At 45.6% G+C, this 21,492-nt stretch overlaps 1 protein-coding gene across 35 annotated transcripts in view; it reads right to left on the reverse strand.

Moving 5' to 3' along the window:
* The window catches only part of EPB41L1 (erythrocyte membrane protein band 4.1 like 1), a 107,159-nt gene that overhangs the window by 55,784 nt on the left and 29,883 nt on the right, over positions 1–21,492 (reverse strand). For 29 of the 35 annotated variants that reach the window (XM_020998654.2, XM_078150250.1, XM_078150244.1 and 26 more), the window contains 2 exons: positions 3,421–3,629; positions 797–961 (listed from right to left, as the gene is read on the reverse strand). In XM_020998654.2, the coding sequence (XP_020854313.1) occupies positions 797–961; positions 3,421–3,615 (360 nt within the window). In that variant the 5' untranslated portion in view covers positions 3,616–3,629. Of the gene's footprint in view, positions 1–796; positions 962–3,420; positions 3,630–10,822; positions 11,047–11,491; positions 11,584–21,492 lie in introns of those variants that run through there. The other 6 variants (XM_020998664.2, XM_020998663.2, XM_020998653.2 and 3 more) reach the window with 5 other exon arrangements.

Below are 21,492 nucleotides of genomic sequence, written 5' to 3' on the forward strand. Positions count from 1 at the left end.
CACTTCAGGCCTAAATCCTGAGTGGCCCTAAGGACGAACAGTAGCACCAGAGGGGCCTCCACCCAGCCCTTGGTCCAGCATCCAGGCTCCCAGGAATATTCCTAGCTTCCCCACAAAGCTCCTCCCAGGCTCGTCCTGGGCAGCCTACATAGCTCTAGAAAGGGCAAAGCTCCACCTTCTTTGGAACAGATAGGAAAATGAACTTATGCTCCTTCTCTAAGTGACAAAGTGGATAAAGTACTAGGTCTGGAGTCAGGAAGACCTGAGTTCAAATCCAGTTTCAGACACTTACTAGCAATGTGACTCTGGGCAAATCACTTAATTTCTGTCTGCCTCAATTTCCTCATTCTATAAAATGGGGATAAATAATAACACCAGGGGCAGCTAGGTGGTACAGTGGATAGAGCACAGGCCCTGGAGTGAGGAGGACCTGAGTTCAGGTCTGGCCTCAGACACATAACACTCACTAGCTGTGTGACTCTGGGCAAGTCACTTAACCCCAGTTGCCTCACCAAAAAAATAATAATAATAACAACACCTACCTCCCAGGGTTGTTGTGAGGATCAACTATCAAGATAAAATTTGTACAGTGCCTGGCACACAGGAGGGGCTTAGTCAGTGTTAATTCCCTCCCTTCCCCCCTCTCTGAGCCTCAGTCTCCCCATCTGTACAATGAGGAGGTGGGATGAGATGATCTCTAAGATCCTTTCCAGCTCTAATACTGAATCAGCAGAGAGACCAGGACTGATTTTCCCACCCACGGCTCCAGGCCCAATTTAGTATCTTCTGGCCCTACCTCCACCTCACACTCATATTCTGAGGCATCCAGCAGGGTCACATGGCAAATGGCACTCTTAAATTTCTTGGCGATCTTCTGGGGAGATTTCTGGGTCTTGCTGGGTGTTGTCCTGTCAGAGAGGCCATCGGTCTCCACATAATCCTTTTCCTCCATGTCGAGGCCCTGCAGATCAGCATCAACACAAAGGACTTGTTATCACAGCCTCCTTCGATCTTGGGGGAAAGAGGCTTTCCTGTCTCTCTGAGAGAAAGTAAGCTACTTGAGGGCAGAACTGTTAACATCTTTGTCTTGGTATTACCAGCACCTTAGCACAGTACCAGAAACACAGCATGTGCCTAATAAATGTGCTTTGATTAAGTGACTGACGGGGAGATAAGCCACGGACTGGGAGCCAGGGGTCCTAGGGTCTATTCCTGACACCACTAAGAAACCCTGAGCAAATCCATCATCCTCCCAGGCTTCTGTTTCTATCTTTGTAAAATGGTGATAATAATTCCAGCTCGATTTCCCTCCCAGGACAACTGAAATGGAAGTTTTTGGCAAACACAGCACCAGAGAAGTGGGAGTCAGCCCTCCCATTAGGCTGTAAGCTCTGGGAGGGCAGGGGCTATTTTACTCATCTTTGTCTCCCCTCAAACACAGAGCACTGGAGGTAATAAGTCAACAGGATGGTTTCAAGCAATCTGAAGGGAAAAGGCTAAAACTTTCATGGAATCTGAGACTCATAGGATCTTTGAGTAGGAAGAGGACATCTAGGTAGGTGTTGGGCAATAAGCCTCTCGGACCCAGAGCAACTCTTCTACAGCTCTCGTCCACTAGTGGTCTTCAGTCACCTTTTGAGGCTCAAGTTCCCAACATCTCTTGAGCAGCCTGCCCCATTGCTGGACACCTCTGGACATTTGTCAAGTTCTTCCTTATATGGGACTAAAAATGTGGGCCTGGACCTCTCCCACTTTGCTTCTAACTCTGCTCTCTGGAGCCAAACTGAACACGCCTGATCCCTCTTCCACATTCCTAGCTGTTTGTGCTAGAAGACAGCCAACATGTTCCCCATCAAATCTCTTCTCTAGGCTTGTCCTGCTTAGCTTCAGAAGGCAAAACTAAAAGTATTAGGGGAGAAGAGAGGCAGGTCCAAAGGACCTGGATTTCAGCTCAGCATATGGAAGAATGTTCCAAATCTTAGCTGTCTAATGATAGGGTTAGATGATCTTGGGAGAAAGTGAACTCCCCATCACAGAACATCTTCAAGCCCAGGGGGCATGACTACTTCCTGCTCTTAGAGATCCTTTCCCACTCAGACATTTCAGTCTAAAATTTAAGGATTCTTCTCTGAGTTATAGTTTTTATAAAGGAAAACATATAGAACTAAAACATGTGCTAATGCTACATTCTTCCTCAGTTGTTCACACCTAGGGTGGGAATCCCTTCCTTGGGGATCTTTTTGGTCAAAGCCTGACACCATTTTGTACCAGGTGGCAGATACACAGTGTGTGGGCTAAGGCCTCAACTGGCTCACTGTGTGACTTCAAATGCCTCTAATGCCAGTTTGGGCTCCTTAGCCCAGGGATTCTTAATCTTCTTTGCTATCATGGATCCTTTGGCATTCCGCTGATGCCTTGTCAGAATAATGTTTATAAACATATAAAACGCTTAGGATTACAAAGGAAACCAATTATACTGAGACACAGTTATCCAACTATTTTTCTTTTCTTTTCTTTTTTTTCACCCAACTATTTTTCTAAAAGCTTTTGGATCCCAGGTTCAGAACACCCTCTTTAAGTAAATGTGAGCACTTGCAGAAACCCATGTGTTCTTCTGTTTTGCCTTTGGTGAAATTAGGTTGGATGATACATGGACCTGGAGAACTAACCTGGGCAGAAATCTCTTCTGGGTGTGCAGGGCGAGACAATGGCCTTGGAGAAAGGAAACCCAGATTCTCTGTCTCTATGACCTTTCCTCCTCTGAACCTCAGTTTCTTTTTCTGTAAAATGAGGAAGTTGGATCTAATCCAAATTAGAGCTCTAAGGCTCCTTCAAGCTCTGACATATCATTCTTTTAGAGTTGTGAAATCAGTTCACCTGGGTGTACTCTGATGCTAGCTGTGTGACTATGGGCAAGTCATTTAATCTCTCTGTGCCTCAGTTTCCTCATTTGTAGATAAGGATAATAATGCTTGTGGTACCTATCTCACAAGGTTGTGATGAGATATAAATGGCAATGTATGCAAAGTACTTTAGAAAACTTTAAAATTTTATATTAATCAGATATTATTATTAGTCCCAGCCTCACCAGTGACTCCCTCTGTGACCTTGGATTAAGTTCCTTCTACTCTCTGGGTCTCAGTTTCCTTATTCGGAAAAATGATGATCTCTAAGGTCCTTCCCAGCTCTGGTCTTCTAGGAATTTAGTTTATTTTCATAGAATTAGACTGATTTGAATTGTTTCCAGTGAATAGTTCATTAAGCCAGAGCAGGAAGGCTTGAGGAGAACCGGTATCCCATTGGTACACAGAGCAGAAAAATTGTATTCTCAGCATCCCTGCTGGCCATGGGGTTTGGAAGAAGGACCTGTGGCCAGCCCCAGGCACACAGTGAGGCCCTTTGGCAACTCAGGACACTCACCTGCTCCACGTGCCTGGGATCAGGCTGGGTGCCCTGCTTCTCGTTGGAATTAGCCTCAGGATGGCCAGCAGGGCCCGTGGGGGCTGCGGTGGCAGGGGCCTGAGAGGCCGAGGCTTCAAGCTGCTGTGGGGGTTGGGGTGGAGGGTCTTCCTGTGCTTTCTTCACCTCAGCATCAGGACCTGTCTCCATTGTCATGGTGACCAGAGAGCCTGGGCAGGCATAAGCGAGGGCACAAGATGGGAGTGAGAGGCATGGAAATAATGGTGATGGAGGGGCGGGAGGGGCAGGAGCCACAGATGGAGGGAGGGAAAGAGACAGATGGAGGCAGATGGAGAGTCACAGGGAGGGACAGAAAAGACCAAGGGAAGAGAAAGACACAGAAACAGGTTAGCAGAGGACAGACCCTTAGACCTACAGGCCGGACTCCTAGCCTAAAGCCTCTGGGACAGGATGCTTTTCTAGCTTGTGATGACAAGCTCTCCCATAGGGGACAACCACTTTTTGGTGAAGCATAAGGAGCCCTGTACTAAGAGTCACAGGACCCGAGTTTTACCATTCCCAGTTCTGTCACTGACTTACTAAGTGACCTTGGCCAAGTTATTTTCCCCTCTGAGTCTCAATATTCTCTCCCTAACTGGAGAATAAAAAACAAGAATTGCTTGAGCATTTATAACTTAGCCAAACACTGAGGATACAATGAAAGGCAAAAACATGGTTCTGTCCCTGCCCTCAAGGAGCTTACATTCTAATGGGAGAGATGTAAATAACCAGATACAAAAAAGATACACAGAGACTTAAGGTAAGGCACTCTCAAGAGGAAGGCACTAGTACCAGGGACTAGGAAAGGCCCCTTGGCAAAAGGTAGGATTTGGGCTTCATCTTGTTATTAACTGATGCGTCACATTAATGGCAGCTAACCCTGTGCCTCACAGTCTTCTACAGGTGCCACATTATGGCTTCAACCTCCACAGCACAACCACCCCCCTTCTTCGCCTGGGCCCTGGACACCACCTCAGAGCCACAGCACCCCTCTCCCGAGGCCCAAGGCTCACCTTTCCCCATTTTCATACTCCCTACCTTTCCCAGCTATGCAACAGATTGGCTAACTTAACTCTCTAGGTAACAGATGGGCCATCCCTAAGTACAAGAGGTGGTCTCATCACTGCTGGCCTTGATACTAAGACCAATCCTCAATCTTCCCAAAGTCTGCCCCCTATCAACTGAATATGACACAGTTGCTAGCAACAGCTCTGTGCCTACTGGAATCAGAGAAGGGAAGCGGTGATACTGGAGAAGGACATGGTAATATTAGGTAGGTGATAGATTTATCCAACAGTCCTTCTATTTGGTCCTATCTGCTGACTCTTACAGACCCTAAGTGGCGCTCTAAGAATCCAGTTCCCTCTCTACTGCAGCACAGAAGGTAAGGGTAACAGGAGTGGGGAGCCTGTGGCCTCAGGGCCACATGTGGTCTTCTAGGTCCTCAGGTGTGGCCTTTTGACTGAGTCTAAGTTTTACAGAACAAATCCTTTTATGAAGGGAATTTGTTCTGTGAAGTCTGGATTCAGTCCAAGGGCCACACTTGAGGACCTAGAGGGCCACATGTGGCCTCGAGGCCACAGGTTCCCCACCCTTGGATAGCAGCTCTATACTACCAGTTTGGCCCCTTCTATTCATCTCTGGACTCCCCAAGTTCTAAGTTTGCACCCAGCAGCCCAAATAAAAGGCCCATCTCTCAGCCTCATCCAAAAATAGCTTTCACACTAAGGTCTGCTTTCACATTCATTCTCATTCTGTGGCTGGCCATTTTCCGTGGGGACAGAACTGACTCTCACACTTTTCTCTGACCCTCACTTCTCCTACGGCCTATGGCTGGGCACACAGACTGATCCAACTTGCTATGGGGGTACCCTCATGTTCAGTGAAAGAAGGACAAGTTCTCTGATATGACCACCCTTCCCTGCCCCATCCACATCAACATGCCTTAAATGGCACATTAATTACAACTGTACACCCTTTAGAATGGCACATAAGTGATTATGAAATGTTGGTTCAACTGCACAGAAGTCAAACTTTCATTCACTATCTCATGACCTGGAACCCCCAATTAACCACAACCTCATAACATAGAACTCTTGGTCAACAACCCCATGATCTAGAATCTTCAATGAAAGACAAGTTTGAGACCTAGAACCCATGGTTAACCTGTGATCATTTCTTTATACTTCACTGTGAGCAGAGAAAACCAGATTAGCAGGGGGCTGAGGAAACCTCCAATTTTATCTTGTAAAGGTTTAGTAATACATAAATAAATGAATAACTCCCAGACTCAGGCTACCCAATCTCCTGTACCTGTCCAATTCCCCCTCTAGCCAGGATGGGAAAAATTCATATATATTCATTCAATAGGCATTTATTAAGCTACTACTATGTTCTAGGCACCAAAAATACAAAAACATCAATTCCTGCCCTCAAACAGCTTGCATTCTACTGTTCACAAAAATAACCTTGATGCCCTAAATAACCTCCACTCTCTCCACTCCACAGCTTAAAGCACAAAAGAGGCCTCAATCATAAAGAAATATTTTCTAGACTGTAAGCTCCCTGAAGACAGGGATCAGATGTTCTTCATCTTTGCCTCTTCCACTTAAACCCAGCACTGAGCCCAGCAGAGAATTGTTATTCGGTCATTTTTCAGTCATGCCTGACCCTTTGTGGCCCCATTTGGGGCTTTCTTGGCAAAGATACTGGAGTAGTTTGCCATTTCCTTCTCTAGCTCATTTTAGAGATGAGGAAACTGAGGCAGACATAGTTAAGTGACTTGCCCGGGGTCACACAGTTAGTGTCTGAGGCCAGATTTGAACTCAGGAAGAGGAGTCATTTTGACTTCAGGGTCTGCAATGTATCCACTGCTTCACTTAGCTGCCCCTGCAGAGAGTAGGTGATCAGTACAGATGATAAGAATCCCCATTTCAAATCAAAACAAGTCTGAAGTTTCCCTTAAACTCCGGAAAATTGGCCAAGATGACAAGACAATAGTCGATGTTGGTCAGGCCATGGAAGACCTGCTAATGTGCACTTAATAGAGTTGTGAATTGGTCTAACCATTGAGGAAACAATTTGGAAATATTCTCACAAAATGATTAAAATGTTCATATTCTTTAACCCAGATATTCCACTGCTGGACATATGCCTCAAGGAGATAAAAGATAAAAAGAAAGGTCCCATATTCACCAAAATACTTATAAAAGAACATTTTGTAGTACCAAAGAACTAGAAAAAGTTGACGTCCAATAACCAGAGACTAGGTAAACCAATCGTGGTACGTGAATGTAATGGAGTATTACTGTGCTATGAGAAATGGTAACTATAGGGGAACACAGGAAGACTTATAAGAACTGATGCAGAGTGAAGTAAGCAGAGCCAGGACAACAGTGTACACAATGACCACAAGAGAAATGGAAAGCATAACAAAGCCACCATTGAAACCCAATGCAGTGAGATTATAATGACCAAGCTTGGCTCCAAAGAAGAGATAAAAAGGCCCCTCCCTCTCTCCCTGGTGGGGCGATGGGGCAGCAGAGGAGAAGTGTGATGTGGAACACTACAGATAATAACAGTCTTTTTCAATGTATGGGTTAATTTTGCTGAACTGTTTTGTTTTTCTCCCCCTCATTTGTATTCTTTGTTTTAAGGGATAGCTGTCTGGGAGAAAGAGGTAGTGTATATTGGGAAATGTAGGTGATGTTTAAAAAAAAAAAGATACCAATAAATATTTATTTAAAAAATAATAGTTCCCATTTGTATTGTGCTTTATATATGTAATCTTCTTTGCTCCTCTTGACAGCTCTGCGATGTTAGACGGTACCACCATTATTCTTTTTTTAAGATAAGGAAACTGTAGCCCAGGTAGAAGAAAAGATTTGCTCAGAGTGGAACATCTTGTGAATAGCTAAAACTGAGACGGAAAGCCAGATCTCCAAACTCCAAGGTCACTGCTCTCATGACAAGATGCTGCACTGGCCATGTGGTGTGGCACAGAGAGGCAGCAGAGGCTGATGGAGAGAGCTCTGGACTTAAAGCTAGCACAGCAGCATTCAAGCCTGCCTCCTCCAAGAACTCACTGGGTGACTTTGGACAAGTCATTTCTCCTTCCGATTCTAAATTCTGTGCTCTTTTCTCTAGATCCACAACCAGGAGAAGCAGATACTGTAATATATGTGACAAGGGCTGCCTCCCCTCAGGCCTCATCTGCTGAGACAGAAAGCAAAACAGAACTTACTATCTTTCCCCTAAACCCACATCTTTTCTGAACCCCCATATTTCTGCTGAAGATACTACCATCCTCCCAAGTGTCCATCTTCTGGTCTTATCTGTTCCATTAAAATGGCCCTCCATTGTTCTTCCCTGCCTCAAGTCTCTCTCTGCTCCAATCCATCCACCACACAGTTGACAGAGTGGTTTACTTGACGTGATGTCAGACCACGTCACTCCCCTACTTAATAAACTGCTCTGGCTCCCTACTGCCTCCAGGATAAAATAAAGCTTGTCTTTTTAAATCCTTCACCATCTGCCTCCAACCAAAGGAGGCCAAATAGGATTTCTTGCTCTTCCTCATCCACAGTACCCCATCTTCCATTTCCATGTCTTTGCACTGACCATTCCCCATCCCTAAATTGCACTCCCTCCACCTCCACCTCATAGAATCCCCTTCTTCCTTCCTTCAGGTCCCAATTCAAGCTTCATCTTCTATAGCAAGGCTCCCCTGAACCCCATCCCTCCCTATTTTATTTTGTTTTTTAAATTAAATTTAATTTTTATATGTGTTTATTGTGTAAATGCTTATATACACACAAGAGGACATGTTGTCATCCCTGATAGAATGTGTCGGGAGAACAGGGATGATTTCATTTTTGTCTCTGTAGCCTGAATGTTAGCTAATTATAGCTAACATTTACATAGATAGCACTAGAAGGTTTGTAAAGAGCTTTCTACTTGAGTGTATAGATGTATATATAACCTCCTAACTTCTCAGAACACATTTATAAATGCTTATTGATTGAGCAAGGATGCTCTCTCCCCACTACCCTGCTTATTATATCCCCGTTATTACCCAGGGATGACAGATGGGACCTTACTTATGCTATTCATCATTTTAAGTCAGGCAGTAATGTTACCCCCACATGCCAGCCCTTCAGGTCAGTACAATGAAGTAACCCAGACACCCAGTAGGCATTTGTTATGTACTAGGGTTTGGTTAAGCACCAAGTCCCATAGATGTCTCTGGAGATCATGCAGCTACATTTGGCCAGAAAATTTTGAGCTGAAAAGGACCTTAGAAATCATCATCTACCTCCTTCATTTCATAAATTTCCTAAGACCCAGAGAGAAGTAAGATGCTCAAGGTCACACAGGGGGAGTAGAAACCAGCAGAGCTGAGGGTCAAACACATCCCTGCTGCTCTGTTATCTCACATGTATCACAACAGTGACCATCCTAAGAACAGTAATTAACACCATATAGTTCCGTAGTCAACCTCATTTTTATATCCCTATCAAGCAATTAATAACAATAAGTCATATTTGTAGAGCTCTTTAAGGTTTACAAATTACATATATTACCTTATTTGAGCCTCACAATAATCCTGTGATATAGGTGCTATTATTATTACCCTCATTTTACAAATGAGGAAACTTAGGTTCAGAAGGAAGGTGACTTGCTCAGGGTCACACAGTGTCTGACGCAGAATTCAAACTCAGGTCCAGCCCTCTATACATAACACTGCATAGATGACCATGCATATGTCACTAACCCTCAGACCCTCTGTTCTTTCATTCGAGAGGAGAGAGCTTTGTAAACCTTAGAACTCTATAGAAATATGGCCTATTATTACTTGAGTCTTCATATATGGAAAGAAGACTAGGGTGAGAGTCTGGAGACCTGGGTTCTAGTCCCAAGGTTTGCCTGTTAATTCACTGGGTAAGTAGAGCATTTCTTTGGGCATTGATTTCTTCTTCTGTAAAATGATGACAATCATTCTCACACTGCCTGCTTCAGAGGGGTGTCTGGAGACACTGAATGGGAAACTTGGAAAAAAATATATAACGAGTTCTATGAATACTAGGGATGATATTTCAGCGTCTGGTAGACTCAAGTCTGCCAGGCAAAGGGACTCAGGGCTGGGCCTGGGCACCAGGCAGCACCCATCTATTCCTGGGGCTCACAGTATCCATGGGGAGGGGGTTGGCACACACTGACTCTAGTGAAGGCTCCATCTGGCCATGGGCACACAGCCTCCTCTGTTATCTCAGGCTCAGGGCTAAGGACACTGAGCTCTCCCACTAGCCTCCCCTGGGGGATTACCGTTGGCCTCTTTAGGCCCCTATCACTGACCCTTTGCGGTGGTGGGGACAACACTCTTGGATGGGGTGAAGCTGTCTCAATCCAACATGAAATTCAAGAGGCTGTGGGAGAGCCCACCTCCCAGAGGTCTTCCTCTTTTTGAGAGAGAGAACTCAATTGAGCAAACCTGAGATTGAACCCAAAGATGCCATATGGTGGGGGAGTGCTGAGGGCAGAGTCTGAGGTCTTTGCAAGAAAAACAGACTGGTTAAGAGAAGCCTGACTGACTGGCAAAGCCTGAATGGCAAAATTACAGCATGTCAGAGCTTAATGATTATTTCACCCAATCCCATCAGAACTAGAACTGAAATCCCAGGCTATCAATTGCAACTCCAGTATTCTTTCCACAACCACATCGATAGTCTATATCTATACCACCTGAGGGACCCCATCAGTCCTCCTCATTCTGTGCCCCCTGACACCCCATGTGTGGTCCCTAACCACACCACCTCCCCCACCAAGCACTAGGACCAATGCCCAGTCAGAGAGAAGCCAAGACATGACCCAGAGTAGTCAGGACAGAAAGTCAGTCTAGAAACCGAAATAAGAGAGAAGGAAGGAGGAAGATGGAAAAGGACCTAGATCCTGGGAGGGCTTAGGCCTGCAGACCCACACAAATAAAACTCACAGGACATAGAAGCCAGGTTATTCTTGAGTTTCTGAACCTTTAGTACGAAGGAAAAGGCCAGAGAGGACAAGACCTAGGGAGCCCAGCACCCAGCCAGGCTTCATTCCAGATCCCAGGCTCCATCGGTAGAGCCAAGGACCCTGTCCAACCCTCCCCACCTCCAGCAACTCTAACCCAAAGCACGCAGGAAATAGACAAGGGGATTGGGAGACAGAAAGAGACAGCAAAAGACAAAAAAAAGACAAAATTCTTCCTCCCTCCCCCAGAGTCTGCAAACTCCAGCCTTCCCACCCTGCCTCCTCCAGAGGTCCACCAGGACCCAATTTGCTTACTCACAGCAAGTTACCTCCCCAGCTGGGCCATCATTCCTACCTGGGGCTGGGCCATCCCCATCCTGGGAGGGGAGGGGAAAGACTTCTTGGCTCTGTTCTCCTCCAGGGTTGGGGGGCTGCCCCACTCAAGGGCGGGGGAGGGGGAGCTCCCTCCGCAGAGCAGGCTCAGCTCTCAGACACCCCCGCTTGCTCCCCGTTCACTCGTTCCCCCACTGGCGGGGAGGGTGATTGATGCTGACTGCAGTCGCAGCAGCTCAGCCTGATCAGGGAGCTGGGCGATGTGCCCGCAGCCCACAGCCCTGGGGGCCTGGTGCTGGACAGGCTGCCAACCTTCTCCCCTCCCAACCCCCCCAGCTCCGCAGGCACTTGATGGCCCAGCCCAGCCCAGCCCAAAGGGAAGCTGGCCACGTGCAGGCTGCATCAGCTCCGTGCTCTGACTTTCCACCCTCCTTCAGACCTCTGCCTCTCTCTATCTCTTCCTCCACAGTTCTCCTTTATCTCATTCTGCCTCTCCCCATCTCTGAATCTCTAGATCTCTCAAAATCATTTGCAAAGGACTTGAGCAGCACGCAGTCTAGTTCAACAGCTCCTTGTCTCTCTCCCAAGGTTTTGTACCAGTGTCTCGCTGTTTCTGTCTCTCCTTCATCCCTCTGCCTCCCATCCCAGAAAATCCTAGAATCTCAGAGTAAGAAGTCCCTTTAAAAGTCACCTGGTCCAGCCTGCACTTCCTTTCTCTGCTCTTCTTTTTTGTCTCTCCTTCTTCATTTCTGAAGTTCTGCCCCACTGAATTCTGCAACAGCCCTGCAGGAAGGGGTGGGAGAAACCTTGACTCATTCTTTATGACTCATCCTCATCCCTACTACAATCCCACCTGGGACTTGAGGCCCTGGGTGCTCCTAGCACCCATCCCACTCCCTCCAACTCCTTCCCACCTAAGCAATCCAAACTTACAGCCTTCAAATGCCCCTGACACCTAGGAAGGGGGACACCAGCTGGGGTCAAGCTGGGTCCCAGGCTCCTACAGGCCAGGCTCAATGCTGCCTGTAGAGGCTTCTCTGACAGGATCACTACCTTCCTCCCCTCAGCCTACCCACCTTTCAAGGCCTTGTCCAGGTTCCACATGCCCTGGGAAGGAAGCCTTTCCCAACTAGCCCTCAATCAATCTCCTTCCTGAGTTGTGACGGCCCCAGCTGTAGCACCAAGATATTACTGAACAGGGTGGGACTATAGGTTTCACAACAGCCTTGTGAGGCTGACTGGGGGCATCATTCTCTCTGTTTTACACAGATGGAAACTGGGACTCAGAGGAGGAGAAGGGACTTGACCAAGGTCATACAGCAAGGTAGTGTTGGTGGGCTCTTGACTCCCAACCCATTATACTAGCCTGAGAATAATAAAGGTAGTGCTCAGGTAGAGTTAGAAGTGGTCTTTTTTATCATTACCACCCTCCTCACCCCCAACAATGTCTTGGGTTCCATTATCTGGGTTCAACAATTGTGAGCTGGGTAAGCCCAACAGAAAGCACTGCATGAGGGGAGAAGAGGATGAGGATATGTGGTATACAAGCCAGGTGTGTGTTCAAGGTGTGTTTACAATGAAAACAAATGTTTTCATGAATAAACAGAGAAACAAGACTGGGTTGGGCCTCTCCCCACCCCCTCCCAATATGCCTTCAAGCTTTTGCTCACTTCTTCCTGAGCCCCACTTCTTTCTCCTTTTCCTCATTCTTCTCCTTTCTTCTACTCTAGGATGTCTTCCCCAATCACCCCCTTCAAGAAGTAAGCCCACCTCCCTCAGCATCATGATTGAGTACTTGATTGGCCTTTGTTATTTTCTTCAAGGGAAATAAGGCACAGAACCACAGATTCAGAGACAGAAGACATCTAAGGTCTTGTACACATACAATCGTCCCTGGCCACCCAAGTTCACACCCTCAGAGGCATCTTCGATTCTTCTCTCTCCCTCACTCCACCACCTTCAGTCAGTTATCTCCACCCTTGTTCAACTGGTCTTCTATCATAGCCTCCTAACTGGCTTCCTCGCCCCTGGTCTCTCCCCTTTCCAATCATCCACAGAGATCAGAGAATCATCGATTCAGAACAATAAGGAACCCTGGAGATCATCTGGTCCCAGCCCTTCTTTTCCAACCATCAAAGAGGCTGAAGCTCAGAGGAATCAAGGGCATAAGGTCACACAGGTATCAGAGCTGACCCCAGCTCATGGGAATTCAAATCTAGTCCTTTTGCTGGTACATACGCCCCTAACAAGTCTCTCTTCTGAAGGCACAAGTCTGACCGGGTTCCTTCCTCACCAAACAAGCCTTCAGAAGCTTCCCATTTCTGACAGGATAAAATATAAACTCCTTGGCCTGGACTGTAAGCCCCTTCACAGCAGGGTTCTCATGCATCATTCCTGCCTTATTTCACAGTCCTCCCTCCTTTGCAGACTCATATTCCAGCCAAGATAAACTACCAGCAAGTCTTCAAATTCCACCTCCTGCCTATCACCTTTGTGCACTGGCAGAAACCTAGAACAGATGCCCTCTCCCACAGAATGTTTTAGAGTTGGAAAAGGTCTTGGTGGCCATCTACTCTGACACAAGAGTTAGAGAAATCCCCACTGTTGCTGCTGTTCAGTTGTGTCTGACTCTTTGTGACTTCATTTGGGGTTTTCTTGGCAAAGATACTGGAGTGGTTTGCCATTTCCTTCTCCAGCTCATTTTACAGATGAGAAAACTGAGGCAGACAGGGTTAAGTGACTTGCCCAGGGTCACATAGCTAGTAAGTATCCGAGGCCAGATTTGAACTCAGAAAAATGAGTCTTCCTGACTCTAGGCCCAGAGCATCTGTGTACTATGGCACCACCAACCTGCCCCGACTACTACACACCCAACAAGTGGTCATTATTCAGACTCTGCTTGAAGACCAACAAGGATGACAGACCCATTATTTCTCAAAGCAGCCCATTCCACTTCTTGGTAGTTCTAGTCTTCAGTTAAGTTGGGTTTTTTCTTTGTTTTTGACATCAAACCTAAGTTGCTCTCAAAATCCTTATCTTCCTTTAAGGCTCAACTCAAGGGCCCCTCCTCTGTGAGGTTTTCCCTGGCCTGGCCCTTCTTTACCCTCAATTTTCCTTACATTATGCTTATTTGCATATGCTCGTGGGCAGCTAGATGGCACAGTAGATAGAGTACCTGGAGTCAGACTCATTTCTCTGAGTTCAAACCTGGTCTCACACATTCACTAGCTATGTGACCCTGGACAAGTCACTTGATCCTGCTTGCCTCAGTTTCCTCATCTGTCAAATGAGCTGGAGAAGGAAATGACAAACCACTCCAGTATCTTTGCCAAGAAAACCCCAAATGGGGTCACGAAGGGTCAGTCACAATCGAACGACAAAAATATTTATTTGTGAATATGTTGTAATGTCACAGTACAATGGAAACTCCTGGTGGGCAGGGGATGAGTTGTTTTAGCCTTCGAATCCACAGTGCCTTGCATATAGGGGGAGGAAGAGGAAGAGGGACTGGACCTGTCATTTCACTGGCATGGGAACTACCCTTTGAGGAAATATCCTCTACTAATAAAGGTTGGCCCCTTCTCTGCAACTTTATAGAGAGTGGCCTAGAGCAGAAGAAAGTAAGCAACTTGCCCAGTGACAGCTGAAAAGTTGGCTATTAATAAAAAAATTACTTGAGGCTGTTAGGTGGCACAGTGGATAGAACACTGGCCCTGGATTCAGGAGGACCTGAGTTCAAATCCAACCTCAGACACATAACACTTACTAGCTGTGTGACCCTGGACAAGTCACTTAACCCCATTGCCTAACACCCCCCCCAAAAAATGCTTGTTGATGGACAGCCAGTATGTGGCAGAGATGAGACGGGAACCCAGATCTTCTTGGCACCTAAGCTAATCTTCCATCTCATAGTCCACGCTACTCCTCTGTCTACCACCAAGCAAGCATTGAAGAAAATGCTTGTAGAGTTGTGTTGTTGAGGAAGTGGACTTAGGCAAGTGCCTTTGTTTCTCTAGGCCTCCATAAAATAAAGGGTTTGACCTGGATGAGAGATAAAATACCTTCATAGATTTATGAATAGGAAGAGTCCTCAAGCATTCATTTAATCCAACCCATTCCCTAAAGGAATCATTACTAAAAAAACACTACCCACAAACTATCATCCAACCTCTGTTCCAATAAAGGGGCATTTGTTGTTATTCTTCAGTCACGTCCGACTCTTCACGAACCCATGGGGTTTTCTTGGCAAAGATACCGTGGTGGTTTGCCATTTCCTTCTCCAGCCCATTTTACAGATGAAGAAACTAAAGTAAAAAGGGTTAAGTGACTTGCCCAGGGTCACACAGCTAGTAAGTGATGAGTAAAAGATGATTCTTCCCGATTCCAAGCGTAGTCTTCTATCCAGTGTAACCTAGCTCCCCAAGCAGGGAATTTCCTACCCTCCCAAAACAAGTCATTCCAATTTCAGATAGTACTAATTGGTAGGAAGTTTTTTGATTGTTTTTTTCCTGGCATCAAGCCTAAATTTGCCCTTTTCAACTTCCACTGCTCACTGGGCCCTCTGAGATCATGTGTAGCAAGGCAATCCCTCTCCCACAGGGCAGCCCTTCAGATATTTGAAGATGACTATCACATTCCTCTGAATTTTCTTATCTCTAGGGTAAGTATCTCCAGTTCTTGCAAATGATCCTCACGTGATAAGGATTCAAGACCCTTTTGCAGCCAGGTTGCTCCTCAGCTTATCAGGGTCCTTCAGAGACTGCAGCCGACCTGAACCCAACCTCCTAGAGGTGGTTAGAGCACAGTAAAGAATGACTCCTGATAGCTGGAAGCTATGTCTTTCTCAACCCAGCCCAAGAATGCACAGACTTCTTTGGCTGTCATATGCTGACTCATTGAGATTGCTGTCTATTAAGCCTCCCAGATCCCTTCCAGATAAATCACAAAGTGTTGATTAACTAATCCTCCCTTGCTCGGTACTTGTGAAGTTTGAGTTTTTTAACTCAAATGTAAATTTTACATTTATCCCTATTGAATTTCATCTCATTCAATTCAATCCCATGCTCTAGTCTCTCAAGATCTTTTTGGATCTCTGTTATTTAGTATGTTAGCTAACCCTCCAAGCAAATTGAGCATGCTATCCATTCCATTATCCAGCCTTCTCCCCCTGCTCCGGAAAATTACCTAATGTTGTCTTTGTAAGTGTTCGGCATTTGCTTATAAGCGTACATGTTGTTCACCCTCTCTCCCACTCAATAGACGTAAGCTACTTGATGACAGGAACAATTTTGACTTTGTCTTTGTATGCCCTGCACCTAAGCACTTAATAAATGTACTTGTTGAATGAATGAATAAGGACAATTTTTAACAGATGTCACCATACTGAATACTCAAATCTCCAAACTCAGTGGAATGAATAGATTTCAAAAGATAGAGACCAAGTGGTAGAGACACAAAGGCATGTGGGAAAGGATGAAGTACATATCATCTCCATCATCCCATCTGCTTCTGGACTTGTTCCTCCTGATATGTTCTGAGACTAGAGAACAGGAGTTTACAGCACAACTGTTTCATTCAATTACAAAAAGCAGCTATTTTATCCACTGGCTCAATAGTCCATGGAACATTAAATATAAAAAAGAAATAGGATAGCAACTTGTCCCATGACTGTTTCTCTCTTAATGCCATCAAATAAGGTAAAAATGAGATGATAATAATAATATATGATGGATGTGTGATTTCCCTGGGGAAAGCACTCCATCTGCCCAGGTAGATCACTTCTCCTACACACCTTAGCTTAGCCCAGTGACTGGCACATTGTAACATTTAGCAAATATTTATTGATTGACTGATTGATTGACCTTAGTAAAACAGTTTCATGAATTGTTCTGGTAGAAAAATTCATGAATGTTCTGATAGGAAAAATTCTGGTAGTGGCCAACTTGGGGCAGCAGTGAACAGAGTATCAGACCTGGAGTCAGGAAGACTCCCTGAGTTCAAATCTAGCCTCAGATACTTATTAGGTGTGTGACCCTGGACACTTATTAGGTGTGTGACCCTGGACAAATCACTTAACCCTGTTTGCCTCAGTTTCTTCATCTGTCAAATGAACTGGAGAAGGAAATGGCAAACCACTCCAATATCTTTGCCAAAAAAACCCTAAATGGGATCATGAAGAGTCAGACACAACTGGAAAAACAACTGAGTGGCCAACCTTCTTTCTACTGGTATGCCTCCATGAATTTAGATTGGTTCTCAGAGGAAAGGCACACTGGAAGCATCCCCCTTCCCAGCTGAGCACCATGTTCCAAAGACTACATTCTACTGGTATTACTTTCAAGAACCCAGGGTCACCTCACATTCCTACAGTGCTTGATAGTTACAAAGTATTTCTACATTGGATTTTCACAGTAGTCCTGGGATGGAAAGCAGATACTATAACCCTTGCTTTTCAGGAGGCAGTGGAAGCTAAGACGGGGTAAGAGACTTGCCTAAGGTCACACAGCTAAGAGTTGGGATTAGGATCCAGCACTCTCAAGTCCACTCTTTCTCCTAACCAAATTATCGAGCCAGTAATAACCAAGTGTTCAACTTTGGGAACCTTAATATTTCTCTTTCTATCTTCTGCTCACCTGCCCCATGGTAGTTTCTACAGACTCCCTATGCACCAGACAGTTTTGAAGCCAGCTCCACAAGTAAGTGTTAGGTCCCAAACCAAGGATTGGACCCTGTGTACAAATGAAGTCTGTGACTCCTTCCAGAGCTGATCTTCCCTTCTCTTTACTTAATGGCTGTATCCCCACCACCCTGCCGGACTAAACAATGTACTGATTTCCAGACACTTTCCACTTGGACTACAAATGGCCTTCGGCATCATTTCTTCATCTAAATCTGCACTGGAAAAGCTCTGTTCTTCTCCATGCTTATATGGAGAGAGAGGTAGGGGACCACACGTGTTGAATGAGCTTATCCTTTATGATGAGATATGAGTAATTTCAAAGGTTCATGGGATCCTTTATCTAGAGCAGGGGAATTACCTCTTTATTTCAATAGAATTGGTTTCCTTTGCAATCCCATATATTTTATTTCATGCACTTAAAAACATTAGAAGGGGTCCACAGATTTCACCAGACTATCAAAGGGGTAACATCATCTAGAGTCAGAAAGAACCACAGAATCTATCTAGTCTAACACCAATTCATTTTACAGATGAGGAAACCAAGGCCCAAGGAAATTAAATGACCTACTCAAGGTCACACAGGTAGCAGTAAACATCAAAGTCTGTGATTTGAACCCAAAACCTCTGACTTGGGAGCCAGTGTTCTTTTTACTATACCACAGTGACTCCCTATGTGTTGGTTTGTTTTGTTTCATTGTATTTTTTTATTTCTTTGTTATAAGGGAAGGATGGTTGGGGAAGGGCGGGGAAGGGGGAGAAGCTTTATGGGAAATTGATCTTCCCCTCTCTGGGCTTCAGTTTCTTCCTCTGTAAAATGGGAGTGTTTGGAGGGGGTGGTATGGACTAGGCTAGAGCTCTGGATGTTATGATTCTCAGTGGAAGAACAAAGATTGAAATAAATTGAGATTGAAATTAATGTCTCTTAATGCCAGGTCCAAGGTTTTTTCCACAGTACCATTCTGGTCCTTGAAGAATAGCTTTCATCTCTCTAATGATGGTAGTAGTAGCAGAAGGGGGCAGAGACAAAGTAGGGAGGAAGGGGAAAATTAGTGGAAAGGGCCCCAGGCTTTTCCCTACTCAGGAACTGGGTTTAGTCCTGGCTCAGTCACTAACTCATTATGTGACCTTGGGAAAATATTTTCTCTTCTCCGGACCTCAGTTTCCTCCTCTGTAAAAGAGGGAGGGTGGACCGCATAGTTGGCTAGAGATTCTTCTAATTCCGATCAAGGTTTTTTTACCAACCGTGAGTCCCCAAAAGGTAGTTCAGGGACTAGGCTGAGGCTAGACAGAAAAGCTTGGGGGTCCCTTGGCTAACCCTAACTCACACTCAAAGGAAGTTGTCTCCAAGTCAAAGGCCACTGGGCATAGACAAGAACCATTTTAAGCAACTAAGTGGTGGGACAAAGGACTGAGTACCTCCTACTCTCCCCTCCTCCATTTTTGATGAGTCATGGCCCAAAGCTCTGAGCTGATTCTGCACAACTCCAGGGCTATTCGAATTAAATGACAGGGCCTGGGACCTGTCCCAGGAGCTGACTGTGGCCTGGACACAAACACCTAAGAATCTGTGGTTTGGATTGGAGATGGCATTGCTTATTACCCGGCCAGATTAAAAATTCAGCCAATCCTCAAAGAGCTGGGCCCAACCTAGCCTAGAAACCAGCTAGACTCCAAGTCATACAGCCCATGCTAAAACAGATCAATCCAGAATTTAGCTTATCTCCAAATATGCTGGCCCAGATCACCTCAGTGCCTAGCTCATCTCTGTCACTTCCACAGAACCTAGTACAAGGCCTCAGACATAGTAGGTTCTCCATGAACTTGGGTTGATTGTATGAGTCACACAAAATTAGGTCCTATGTCTCCTCCTCCTCCCCCTCTTCTTTTCTTTCAGTCCACTCCTCTGCCACACCCACTAGATTGGGGGGGGGGGAAATCTCAGTCATCCTGAGGCCAGAGGCAGAATTGCTTCCAACCAGCCTTCCTGTCTCCTAGCAACAGGGCATCCCCTAGGGCCCTTTGGGGAGTACTGGCTGGGTATATGCCCTCCTCCTTTCCCCCAGCCTCCCTCACAGCTTCCATCTGGGGAGGGGGGTGTTCTTGGAAGGGACCACCCTGCCCTGCTCCCTCCGGCTTGTCACCAGTGACCCTCTGACCCTCAACTAACTGGACAGAATGAGACAAGTGATTGAATCATACGGGAAAACGCAGTATAATTCCCATCTGGCCCAGCAATCAATTATCCTATCAACAAACACCAAATACCAAACACCTGCTATGCACTGGGACCTGTAAGGAATACAGGGACACCATAAAACCACAGGACTGTCAGAGCTGGAAAAGCCCTCACAGATTCTTTAGTTCAGCCTTTCATTTCAAAAAGGGAGAAACTTACCTGTAGTAATGGAAATGTCAGGATGCTTTTGGCTTAAATTATATCAGGGGTTCTTAGCCTAAGGTCCAAGGACAGATTTGGGGGGGGGCGGTCTATGAATTTGGTTTTTTAATATCTTGATAACTCTATTTCAACATAACTAGCTTCTTCTGCAATCCTGTGTATTTTATTTTATGCATTAAAAAATTGCTCTGAGAAGGGGTCCATAGGATTCACCAGACTGCCAAAAGAGATCATGACCCAAACAAGATTAAGAACCCAAGTAATATGGGGCAAGGAACTTATTAGAAAGAAGACTAAGATCCAGAAGAGCAGAGATCTAGAACTGGAAGAGACCTGGAGATCATAAGATCCCACCCCATTAGTATACATACAAGGAAACCGTTTGGGCCCAGAGAAGTTGTGATTTGTCCAAGGTCACACAAGTAATAAGTGGCGACGTTTAAAAAGGTGTTAACATATATTATTTCATTTGATCCTCACAACAACTCCGTGAGATTAGAATTATCTCCATTTTACAGATGAGGAAACTGAGGAGGTTCAGAGGTTAAATGACTTGCCCAGAGTCTCCCAGCTTTTATCACCACCTAGGCAGAGCTGTGACTTACACCCAGGCCCTGGCTCCAAATCAGCAGTCTCTCCACTGTGCAGCCTGTTTATTCTGCTTAGCTCAGGTCAGAGCTCACATATACTGGCATCTATGGCTCTTGTTAGTTAACTCCATGTAAGCAAGGCCCAGGGAGCCATCTGTACAGAGGTTACCTTGTCCATTCGTCTGATCATTTTCCTTTCAACTCCCATGTCCCCATCACTCCCCTTCATGCACTCTGTTTTCAACAAACTGGACCACCAGCCTTCACATCCAACCTTGCCTCTGCAAAGACTACCCCTTTGCCTGAACTCAGAAACCCTTCCCTATCTCTGTTTGTTGTCATCTGTTTCCTTCTTAAGACTAAGCTCAGAGCCACCTTCTCCATGAAGCCTTCCCTGACCTCCTCAGCCAGAAGCCATCTTTCCCCTCCTTCCTCCCCTCCTTCCACCTTGGATTTCTCAAGTCTTCTGTGTTTGACCCCCTTTCTTCATTTAATTATGTTCTAACTCATCTTATAGTTATCTGGACACATAAGTCCCACTCCCTAAATCCCATTAAACAGTGAACTTCTCAAGATTAGCTCAATATATGGTACATAGTAGGTACAGTTCAAATTGAACTACACTGAATGGAATGGAATTGGTGAGTTGAACTGCCAAGCATTTACTGACACCCTGTGGGCACAGGCTGACTAAGCTGTGGTTACCCTTGGGAAGCTCATGGTCTGTCTGGTAGGAGGCCAAGGATCTGCAAGAGGCTAGTCCCACAATGGGTACCACTCACAGATAAATGAGATCATGTCTGAGCCCATGGAGACTCTGAGAAAGATGGACTGCAAACTCAGAGCACTGTGATTAGGAGTAAATTATAGTCCTCCTTCCCCCATGATGCCCAGCTCATAAAACTTCAAGCTGGTCTTGGGCATTCTGCTCAGGGTGACTGGAGCTCCTTAGGAGAGGGGAAGATTGAGGAGAAGAGATGGGAGGAGGGGATGGAGAGACTGATGGGAAGAGATGGGAGGAGGGG

This window comes from Phascolarctos cinereus, unplaced genomic scaffold, assembly GCF_003287225.1.
Source record: "Phascolarctos cinereus isolate Bilbo 61053 unplaced genomic scaffold, phaCin_HiC Scaffold_2;HRSCAF=192, whole genome shotgun sequence".
In the NCBI taxonomy this organism is placed as follows: domain Eukaryota; kingdom Metazoa; phylum Chordata; class Mammalia; order Diprotodontia; family Phascolarctidae; genus Phascolarctos; species Phascolarctos cinereus.